This window comes from Rutidosis leptorrhynchoides, chromosome 3, assembly GCF_046630445.1.
Source record: "Rutidosis leptorrhynchoides isolate AG116_Rl617_1_P2 chromosome 3, CSIRO_AGI_Rlap_v1, whole genome shotgun sequence".
NCBI classification, from domain to species: domain Eukaryota; kingdom Viridiplantae; phylum Streptophyta; class Magnoliopsida; order Asterales; family Asteraceae; genus Rutidosis; species Rutidosis leptorrhynchoides.
This window is the reverse complement of record NC_092335.1, coordinates 681,939,710-681,951,657: the sequence shown is the minus strand read 5'-3', so window position 1 is coordinate 681,951,657 and position 11,948 is coordinate 681,939,710. Positions and strand designations below refer to the sequence as shown.

The following is an 11,948-nucleotide window of genomic DNA, read 5'->3' as shown; positions in this document are numbered from 1 at the left end:
ATCAACGAGATTTGAATTATCGTCAACGTAGATGGATGGATGTGGTGAAGGACTATGATTGTGAAATACTTTATCATCCGGGTAAGGCGAATGTGGTCGCGGATACGTTAAGTTGGAAGAGTCAACATCCAGCGATACGAGTAGGATCGTTACGCATGATATTACTAACGATTTTCTTGTAACGCTTGGCGAAACTCAAATTGAAGCTTTTGTTAACAATAAGTATGAGGAACGAATCGTGGGACAAACGGAGTCTATTACTTTAGGTCTGCATGGTTTGTTGTCTTTTCAAGGACGAGTGTGGGTGCCTAGAATGGGAGATTTCCGACGAGTGCTACTTGATGAAGCACATAAGTCAAAGTATTCCATTCATCCGGGCGCGAAAAAAATGTATCTTGATTTGAGGAAAGAGTATTGGTGGCCGGGCATGAAACGTGATGTTGTTAAATATATTGAACAATGCGTCACGTGTTTGCAAGTTAAAGCCGAACACCAAAAGTCGTATGGTACGTTACAACCGTTAGAAATCTCTAAATGGAAATGGGAGCACATTACCATGGATTTCATCACAAAGTTACCAAAGACGGCGAGAACCCAATTTGACTCGATTTGGATAATAGTTAATCGATTGACGAAAAGTGCCTTGTTTCTTCCCATTCGGGAAGCGATATCATCAGAGGCTTTGTCTAAGTTGTTTATCAAGGAGGTGATATCGAGACACGAGGTTCCTATATATATTATTTTGGATCGAGATACCCGTTTCACATCTCGGTTTTGGGAGAAGTTTCATGAAGATATGGGTACATAATTGAAATTGAGCATGGCGTACCATCCTCAAACGGACGGTCAAACTGAACGTACGAATCAAACTTTGGAGGATATGTTACGGGTGTGTATTATTGATTTCGGCGGTAGTTGGGATGAGCACTTACCATTGGTGGAATTCTCGTACAATAATAGTTATCATACCAGTATCGGGATGCCACCTTATGAGATGCTTTATGGGCGGAGGTGTCGAACTCTAATTTGTTGGGGTGAAGTGGGTCAAAGAGAAATCGGGAGTACCGATTTGGTTCTAGAGACTAATAGCAAGATTGAGATGATTCGGACTCATTTGAAAGCGGCTCAAGATAGACAAAAGTCATATGCCGAAAAACAAAAGGCGATTGATTGAGTTCCAAGAAGGTGACATGGTGATGCTTAAGGTTTCGCCATGGAAGGGTATTATTCGGTTTCGAAAACGGGGAAAGTTAGCTCCTCGGTTTATTGGGCCATTTAAGATTTTAGCTCGTGTTGGTGAAGTTGCGTATCGTTTGGAATTACCCGAAGTGCTTGCGGGGGATCCATAATACATTTCATGTTTCCCATCTCCGTAAGTGTCTTGCGGATGATTCTTTATGGATGCCATTAGAAGAAATTGAGGTAAACAACAAGTTAGAGTATGTTGAGGAGACGATTGCTATACTCGATGAGAAGGTCAAACGGTTGAGGAATAAGGAGGTGAGAACTTATAAAGTTCAATGGCGTCGTATTAAGGGTTCCGAGTTCACATGGGAATCCAAAGAGTTTGTTTTGGTATATCTTCCTGCTTGTCATGCGGCGCGAATTGCGAGGACGCAATCCGAATCAAGTGGGGGAGAGTTGTAAGACCCGGATCCGAATTGTACATTTGTATATACATAAAAGAAGCTGGAATATGCGAAACAGGAAGTGCACTGCGCGCACCTAAATGTGTGGCGCGCATAACGCGCTAACAACTCATTTTGTCCTTTTTTAGATATTTTAAAGGGGCATTTTGGTAGTTTCACTTGTTGAACGAGTTTAAGGCCCCAAGGTCAGTTTGGTGGGTGCTATAACTTCATTTTCACCCACCTTATCACTCCCACATTCAATTTAGAGAGAGGGTAAGGTTTTAGTGAGAGAAAGCTCATTTTGGGGAAGAAGAAGAAGGAATCTTGCATAAGCTCGAGTTTTAAAGTTGTTCCTCTAGTCCCTAGCTACGTTTTGAGTATAGTGGTAAGTCCTAATCTTGATTTCCTTACTTTAATTTGTTTAAGGGTTAGGGTTATGGGTTAAAGATGAACATAAAACCCAATTGTTAGTGTTTTGGGGGTTTTTGGGTAGGTTTAGGTCATGAGGACTCAAAGATGACTAACCTAGGGTTTTGAAATGTTAGGTTATGTATATGGTCTTAAATGTTAGTAAATCACTAGATTACTTAGGGTTTAAAGTAAATGGGTGTATTTGGGTAAGATAGTGACCCAAATGAGTGTGTTAACCTTGAAATGGATCAAATGTGTCTTTGATTACCTAAGTGGGTTAGTGGGTGCGAAAGTGAGATAACCTTGTGTTTAAAAAAGGTGTATTAAGACCATAACCGAATTGTGGGTAAGGGTTGACATAATCCCGACCTAGTATTAGAGTTAATGGTGCAAATGGGTCACGTTTACACTATGGGCCAAATGGCACTTGTATGGCGAATAAGTTGGTTGACCAACTTGAATGAATGATTGATTTATGTGCATAATGTAATAGGTGCGTTACCTTGAAGTTGCGAGCTTGGTTTATCAATTCACCGAAGGCGTAAGGTGAGTGGAATAATTATGCGTGTACGTATATAATGTATTTATTTGCGTAGCGTGGAATGTGGAATTGTCGCGGTGTTCAAGACACCACATTCTACGTAACGGGTGGAATTGTCACAACACCACCCATTGGTTTGATTGACATGTGGAATAGTCGCGGTGTTTAAGACAACGCATTGTCATGGGAGTGGAATTGTCGCGGTGTTCAAGACACCACTCATTTGTTTGATTGACATGTGTAATTGCCGCGGTGTTCAAGACACCACATTGTCATGGGGGTGAGATTTTCGCGGTGTTCAAGACATCACCCCGGGGGATTAGTGATTACGCGTCGTATGTACACTAATGGATGTTATGAACTCCGATGGTCTCTAGCGAGTACCGTTCCCTTGTACGATTGGTTAACCATGGTTGTGTGAATTTTGTATTAGCATGCTTAATTGTGAACTATATGCTTTTGGTATCGCTAGCTTGTTACGAATTGAGGATATTGGTTTATGCATAATGTTTGCATAGTTGTCGAATTGCTAGCTTGTATGCGGTATGGTGTAAGTGATTGCAAGTAAGTAGGTTATATATGTATATGTATAATTATTGCATTCACTAAGCTTTAGCTTACCCTATCGTTGTTTATCTTTTTAGGCTTCGACGTGGACAAGGGCAAGGGTATACGCTTGGATTAGAGATTTTACCTCTTTGGATTTGTTAGAGGAGGTTTTTGTAATTCGACCTAGGTTTTGGGTAGTTTAATCCCAAACACCATGCTCGTCTTTTGTTTGGTACTTAAACTTATGGATCGAAAATACTTTGGCATTGTACGGGTCGTCGTATCCTTTTGTAAACTCTAATCTTCGAAATATGTAAACTACTTTGGGTTGTAACCGAATTTAAGTTGTATGGTTTTGGGTGCGGTAGTGTTGGCCTTTTATGTGAAATTTTGGCAACAGCCCTTTTTGTGTTCTAATGCGCGCCGCGCAGTGATATGCGCACCGCGCAAATGGGTGGAATTTTAGGAAAACTGGCCTGTCTCATTTTTGATCTGGTTTCGTGCCTTAGTGCGCGACGCGCAAACCGCCAGGCCATTTTACTGTTTAAAAAAAAAGGAAAACACGTTATGTTTCGATTTTGCGATGACGGGTTGTTACATTAATTCAAGGGATAAACAGAAAGCAGCTGTATGATGAAAAAAAACACTTCATTGTTATTTAGTAGTGATAGTAAATTGATAGAGTACAATGAAATCATTATTTGTTTATTTCTAAAAGAGTAGGTAACTAATGTCCTATGTTTATTTTCATAGATCGGAAATCATTATGTGAATGTGTTGTATTCAAATTATAGTAATTGGCCAATAAGTTTCAATCCAAGGAGTGACAAGTGCTTATGGGATGTCATGTTATGCAATTTGCTCTACTTTCATATCAACTTGATGCTGAAAGGGTAAGGAGTTTGTTGTTTTCTACTACCATTACTGATATCTCAAATAAGTAGTTGCAAGTATCCAAATTTGTTTATTAGTGGTGGAGTTCAGTCTCCTTTTACTACGAATTCTGCTATTTTTATAAGGTATTGACTGGCCAGGACAGGGTTAACCAACTTTCAGAGTATCCACAATGTGGTAAGCATAAACGTATTATTTTTATTATATGCTAAATTATTTAATTAGTGTTTTTTTTTTATGTTTTTATCATGTGATTGGCGATCCAAAAGCAAGAAGATGTGTAATTTTTTGCGGGTTAGCTTGCAATGCTTTTTAGGTAGTGAGCTATTCAAAGAGTACATTGGTTAGCTTGCAATGACTGACATGGGTTCTTTGGATATTTTCACATAAAGGGAGCAGTTTGATGCTAAAACGTTTCAAAAAAATGAAGAAGGTTTGTGTGTGTAATGTGTATATGTGTTTCTGATTAGTAATAATATATGCTCTTTAAACCTAATAGTTAGCACCTTCGCAATTTCTATATCATTCATCGTCCAGAAGAAAAAGGACGAGAAGTGAATCTAATGACTTCAAAATCGCCTTCAAGAGTATGTTCAAGGGAAAAGTGGATTTGAACCTAATACCAACTTGAGCAATGTTACTGTTGACAAGAATCTTATTGAAGTCCCATTTTAACAGTATGTTAAAATCCCATTTTTACACTTTGATTTGATATATTATGATTATAATACTATTTATTCATATAAAAAAAATTCCCAAAGTTGTGTCGTATCAACCCGATCCAACTTATTTTGATCTATAAAAGTGATGTTTTCTTAGTTTCATATATTATGGTTTGGATAACCCGACCAAACTCTTTTAGGGATTTTAGTACGATTAATTACTCGGGTCATTATAGGTTTCCAGATGTTTAGTATATATGTGCAGGGAGATCATGCGCTACTGGTATAGCAGTTGTGTAGGCGCTACTGGTATATAAGCTGCTAAGGATTGTTTTATGAAGGTTAATATTGCTCGCAAAGAGGCCATATAAGGTTTGGTGATCGATTTCCATTTGTTTCTAGGGTTATATTTTTCAGAATGTTTACTGACCGATTGTTTTTTTAGTTTCCAAAGGTTTTGTTGTTTGTTTGATGTTAGGTTTAGTATTTGCTTTTTTGGTTTGTTATTTTTCAAAATATTTGTTTCACTATGCAACTGTTTCGCTTAGTATGTTGCACTTTTATCTTCCTCGGCATTAACTTTCTTTAATGGTGAAACAAAAAAAGATCTACTACAACAACACTGGTGAGATTTTTATAGGTGGTATTTTATCTTCATGAACCCGATCCAATAAAGCAGAACATATGGTGAGATTTTATTTTCATGATTTATGATTTATGATGCTTTTTATTTGTGTGCTTAAAAAATATACTATTTTTTTAGTTCAGCTATGGAAGATGTGCTTCTTTATAGGTGGATGAGTAATTCATTTTTGAAAATTAGGTAGTGTTTTACAATGACTTTGTTGTGTTACCTTCATATTTCTAGCATAAAATCTTATACTCCGTATTCTTTTGTGTTCTATTAAATGCAGGTACCCAAAGAAAAATGTAAATGGATGAAGTTGTTTGAAGAAAATGTCTAACAAAACCAGCCCTCACATTACTTACTCTTAGGCATTCACATACAGTAGAAAACTAAACAACTTACCGGAGTGTACTTAACTTTTGTTGATAACCCTATACTAACATACTTCTATCATTATTTTCTTTGTTTTCGGTAAGCAAACTAACACTACATATCCTTACAGCTTTTTATAAAAAAGCTTTAATTCTATTAAATGCTAATGTTTTACATTTGTAAATAGGTAATTTTGGACTATACATCTAGGTGTGATTTTGGTTTTAAAATGATAGCAAATTATCTTGGATATTTCCATTTCGCAAACTGCAGAACAGTAGACCTGCATTTGTTTCATCTGCATATAGCATTCAATTCTTCTTTGTCAGGAAAACATGAAACCAAGCTTCACAACAGGTATGTTTTATTATAGATGGTTCAAGCCATGTTGTTAAATTAAAATGATAAAAAAGGTCAATTGAGTCCAAACGGGTATGTTTTATTATAAATGTGTCAAATGGGTCAAATGTGTCAAATGGGTATGTTTTATTGAAAAAACTCAAATGGGTATATAGTAATAATAGTAGTTGTAGTTCTGTTACAAGCTTAACCTTTAGTAACTATATAAATTCAGGTCAAAAAGTTCAGACCGTAAGTGTTGGTTCGTGTAGCTCAAGTGTTGGTATTATAACCACAATTAATGAAGAAATGATTCTAGATCAAGTTCAAGACTTAAGTTGTGGATTGGGTCCAAAGAGTAGTTATGCTTCAAAACTTGATCATGATTATCATAATGGCTCTGTTTATGAGCTCCAATAAGCAACGATCAAATTAGAACTTTACTATTAAATATGGTAAAATGGGCGGGTCGGGTGGTTTGAGTAACTGATCAAAAAATTAGATATTGGTTACTGAATGGGCATGATTCTGAACGTTCCTTAAAGATAATGATAACCTCGATTCTGAAAATGAAGAAAATGTTGAGCAAGCCAGTGAAATGGTGTAGTGGATAACCATAATGCTACATAAGTTCCGTATTTTATTGACTCAGGATCAACAAAATTATAAGTTTGCTGAGTGGAATGGGGTTAATAAGTTAAAACCATTGTTTAATTGTAAGCTGATTAACTTGGCTTCTATTTGCACTTCATTTCAGGTCAACTTGGGTAACTTTTGTTTTTTTGGATTTCTCATATATATGAAGGCCTTGTGGAATGAGCGAACTCATAAGATAATCACTAATGGATATGGTAAGTTGGGTTGATTAGAGCATTGGCCTTTTTTCATTTATCTAGGAAGGCCAATTGTGTGGTTAATTGGGTTAGTCATCATGCTTTTTTGAGTTTTGTTGATTTGTTCGTTGGGTGAGTCATCTTTGAATTTAGTTTTCAAATAGTTTTTCGCTCAGACTAATCAATTTGATATCAAATTTTATGTGTCTTCTTTGGATTAATAATGACTTTGTATATAGTTGCATTTTACAATGTTATACCAGAATTAAGTTGATTGTCTCAACTATTTTGAATATTAGTTCCCTTTGCTATGTAGGCCATTTAGATGCCACCTACTCTTTTCTTCCGGTGATGATTACGTAACAAGTGTTCAGGTGCATATTGTATTGTGGTACAACCCTTATAGCTTACAAAGTAGTTTTTTTATATGTGAAATAGAATCATATTTCACTAGCCATAAAGAGGCATATAATTATCATTGATGTGATCGTATCTGATTTGGTGAAGATGGTCGTAAGAGCTGCTGAATCTGAAGCTAAAACAACAAATATCTATGTGGAAACTATTAAAGCTGTTGGTGATGTTGCTACTGAACTTTTTAGACCAGATGCAACGGAAGTGTGTATTTGAACTTGCACTCTTCTCTTTTTAAGATTTAGCTACCAGCTAATCTGATATACTAGCTTTATTTAAGATTTAGCGATAAAGAATTTAAGAAGACAAGTGATGAAAAAACTTGATTGTCTGAGAGTGTTTGAATGTTTATTAAACATTTTATTATTCTTGTCGTTATAAAAATGTGCTCATAAATAATGTATATTATTTGTAATTTTTATTGTCGAAACCCCCAAATTTTGCGGGTCTTAAGCTAGTATATATATATATATATATATATATATATATATATATATATATATATATATATATATATATATATATATATATATATATATATATATATATATATATATATCTTGTATAACTTATTTACATATATAATATACTTTCCGTCAAACAGAAAGTGTCCCTAACTAAAAATGTTGAATTTTAAATATATTATTAAAATATGTATTTCGTTCTTCATTTAATTTTGTTCAAATTAATTAATTTTCTTAATAAAGTAAGTGACGTAAGAAATTATAAATAAATATTTTGTTGACTATCATATATAAATAGGCTAGAATTAAAATTTCAATAATCTTTTTGTGTTATTTTGAGTATGAGATTTATATTTTGAGATACAGATTAATAGTAATGTAGACTCTGGAACGAAAACAATAAGACCACTCCCTATGGCTCTATTACTCGCTAGTTATCCGTAGTTACCCGTAATGAATCATAAGCACGGCTTAGTTACCCGCACTCACCATCAATTTAACGGAAGTATAAATCTTAGTTATAGGAATTGTGGCCCAGTGACTTTTTATTGTTGGACTTGATGTTTTATTGCTTCTACATTGTATATTAAGAGGAGTATTGTGTTAGCCATGATAGGGAGTGTTTTATTATGAATTAGTTATAGGATATTTGTGTTGATATTACGTTGATGTGAAAGGTTAAGAGGATCATATAATTTAGTTACGATAGGGAGTGACATAAGTATTATTTGTAACCAGATAACAGTTATGAAATAAGTGGTGTTTACATATTAATTTTACATAGATTATTTTTTAATGTAGCTTTCAGGCTTCTAAGTACTGTAAAATTAAACAATAGTCACTTTAAATCAATAATTAATCGCTATCATTGTTATATAAATATAAATATATTAAATGGCATGAGCATGGTTACAACTTACAATATACTTTTATACATATTAACGATGGTAGAAAAGACTATATTTTAAAAATCATTATCATTAATCATTAATGGTACTTATAGTAGGGGTGAAAGTACTTATTTAGTTTGTTCTTTCACTAAAAAAAGTTGGTGAAAATGTGACATGGCAACAGTGTTTTTTAATTTTATCTTTTATTTTTTATTTTTTGGCAAAAGAAACGATAGTGAAATGGTAACAGTTACGGAGTAAAATCAAAAGAATTTAATGAATATAGATAAGGTACATCTATATCTATATATCTATATTTCTAGGTGGTGAGATCTGAGGTGTTATTAAACCAAAAACAAAAGGTCAAAGTAGTGGGATCCAAATTCAATCCAACGGTGGGTATTACACATTTACACAGATGCATTAAAGAAATCCGTGAGATTTATAGGTAAGGTGGCAACACCATTATTTCTCATTTCTCAATCTCAATAATATAACACATCTTATATGTTACTCCCTCCGTCTCAATTTAATAGTCCATACACAAAAAAACACACAGTTTAAAAAAAAGTAACTGTTACATGTACTTTTTATCTACTTTTTCCCTACTTTTCAATTTTACCCATTACTTTTTACCTATACTTTTATCTTACTTAATAAAGTAAGGGTATAAAAGTAATTTAACTAATTATTCTTTTCCATTTATGAAAGTGGACTATTAATTTGGGACGGACGAAAAAGGAAAGGTAGACTATTAATATGGGACGGAGGGAGTATAAGATATAAAATCCTCCCATATACTCTTAAAATTCTATTCATTTACATATTTTGCAACATGGAAGGCTTGACAACTAAAGTATACGATGGTGTAAAATGCTATTCGCGAACACGAGGATACGACCGCCTCGCTACCACTACGAATGCCACGAGCACCGGACTTGGCGAATGTGAGGAGGTGTTTGGTGGCACCATGAGGCAGATGTCGAGGAGGAAGATCAGAAGAAGATTGTTGCGGTTTAGAATAAATCCAAGGTTGAAAATCAAGCTAGGTGGGTCCCCACGGAAGTTGTTTTTAGGACTTCGTGATGCTTATGTGAAGATTATGATGAAGTTGGCTAATACTTCGATTGTAAGGGGAAGGACAATGACTGGTTTTAGTGGAGATGGATTTGGGAAGACAACGGTTAAGGAATACGACGAGAAGATGATAATCGAGATCTATAAGGCGTTGGCGATCAATAGAAATCATCAACTTCATGATCAGATCCCATCTCAATTTGTTTTTTCAGCTTAATTCTCGATCGTTATATTTGTACCATCAAGATGTTAATTTGTTAAAGAACATGCATTGTTTTGTACACGGCATTTGTTAGTGCATGAAATAGCAACATAGTTATAATTAAGATTTAAGATTATAAAATAATTTTTAACTTATACTTGATGCAGATGGATTACAAATGAATCAGCAAGGCTTGGATACGATGAAATTAAGATGCAGGTACGTAGCTTTATTTCAAATGATCATCACCTATGTGATCCAGTGATTAGGATAACATGTTTCATGTTCAAATCAGAAAATGCAATTATATTTCTCGTATCCATGGAATAAAAAAAAAAAATTAAAATTCTTTACCCCAATAAAAAAAGCTTAAAATTGTCGCAATTAAGTTTAATGTGATTATACTACGTACATTCTAAATTCAAAATTCAAAATATATATAAAAAGAAAAAAAGAAAAAAAAAAAAACTTGTCATTTCCAAATAATCTTATCCTTAGGTTGGTGAATAGCCTTCTCAATTGTATGCATCATAAAAAACCTCCTCAATTTATACTCTTGTATATGTATATAAATAACTTGAAGTGATATTGAATTAGGCAGCTATACATAGTTAATGCTGTTCAACCATATTTTGATGTACATCGGTACATGTTTATTGTTTTGTAGTTTAATTCAAATGTTATAGCAATGTTATCATGATAGGTTGAATATTTTTGGGTCACTAAAGGTGTTGGGAGTGCGAATCGAATTAAACAAGAAATCAAAAAATGAAAAACTGATGCACAAGGTTCGAGATTGCTAGTCTGAAACTCCCTAATGGAGATTACCCTCGACATGCATCTCGCGATCGCGAGATGGTTTGTGTGTGAGGTTCGCGATCACGAGTCGGGAGCTGGGCTGCCAGTTTTGTTCTAGAATGAGTTTTCTTGTTTTCAAAGCTATTTTCTTGTTGAGTTTTGCCTATATAAACACCCTATTGTAACCCATACATTGTACCATGAATTTTATCAATGAGAATACTCATTGGTTGACTGAGGATTAAAGTAATTATCTTTGATTACATATGACCTCGTTATATTCTCGTGTTTTTTTTTTTATCATTCTTGCTAGTTTTCTTCTTGTTCATCAATATTTTTCGTTTATTATAAGTGAATTTGATAACTTGAGGTTATCAAGTTTTGTTAGGGTCACACACTTATTCCTAACAAGTGGTATCAAAGCTTAGGCTCGGTTTTTGCGAGAACAATGGCGAAAAAGAGTGGTGTGATGATTGATAGGTTTGATGGTACCGATTTTAGCTTTTGGAAGATGCAAATTGAAGATCTACTCTATCAAAAGAAGCTTTACCAACCGTTAATCGGTATTAAACCGGAAGAGATGGCTCAAGGCGAGTGTGAGTTGTTGTATAGGCAAGCCCTTGGAGTTGTTCGACTTTCTCTAGTCAAGAACGTTGCTTACAACATCGTGGGTTAAACCACAATGGCGGGATTGCTTTCGGCTTTATCTAACATGTATGAAAATTCATCCACTTTGAACAAGGTTTTCTTGATAAGACAATTGAAATGCCCCGTTCATATCGATTATAAACGTTTCATATTAATTGGTTTCATTGCGAGGTTTTGACCTCTATATGAGACGTTTTTCAAAGACTGCATTCGTTTTCAAAACAAACCATAACCTTTCTTTATTTGATAAAGGTTTAACTGACATAATATAGATTATCAATCAATGATAATCTAAAAATACAAAGTTTACACACAACCATTACATGATGGTTAATAACATGTTACAACAAAAGATGTTTCCGAATGCAGTTTTAAACAATATAATACAAGCATGCTGACTCCAAATCTTGTCTTTAAATAACATGCAACAACGGAAGCTCTTAATAATTACCTGAGAATAAACATGCTTAAAACGTCAACAAAAATGTTGGTGAGTCATAGGTTTAACCTATATAATAAATCGTCATAATAGACCACATGATTTCATTTTCATAAACAACGTGCAGGTTCTAATGACCTGTCCTAATCCATCTGG

At 34.4% G+C, this 11,948-nt stretch overlaps 1 protein-coding gene across 1 annotated transcript; it reads left to right on the top strand.

The window, feature by feature from the left end:
• The first annotated feature begins 9,463 nt into the window (after positions 1-9,463).
• Positions 9,464-9,922, top strand: LOC139902678 (uncharacterized). The gene has a single exon (XM_071885283.1). The coding sequence runs from the start codon at positions 9,464-9,466 to the stop codon at positions 9,920-9,922; it is 459 nt and encodes a 152-aa protein (XP_071741384.1).
• The last annotated feature ends 2,026 nt before the right edge of the window (positions 9,923-11,948 follow it).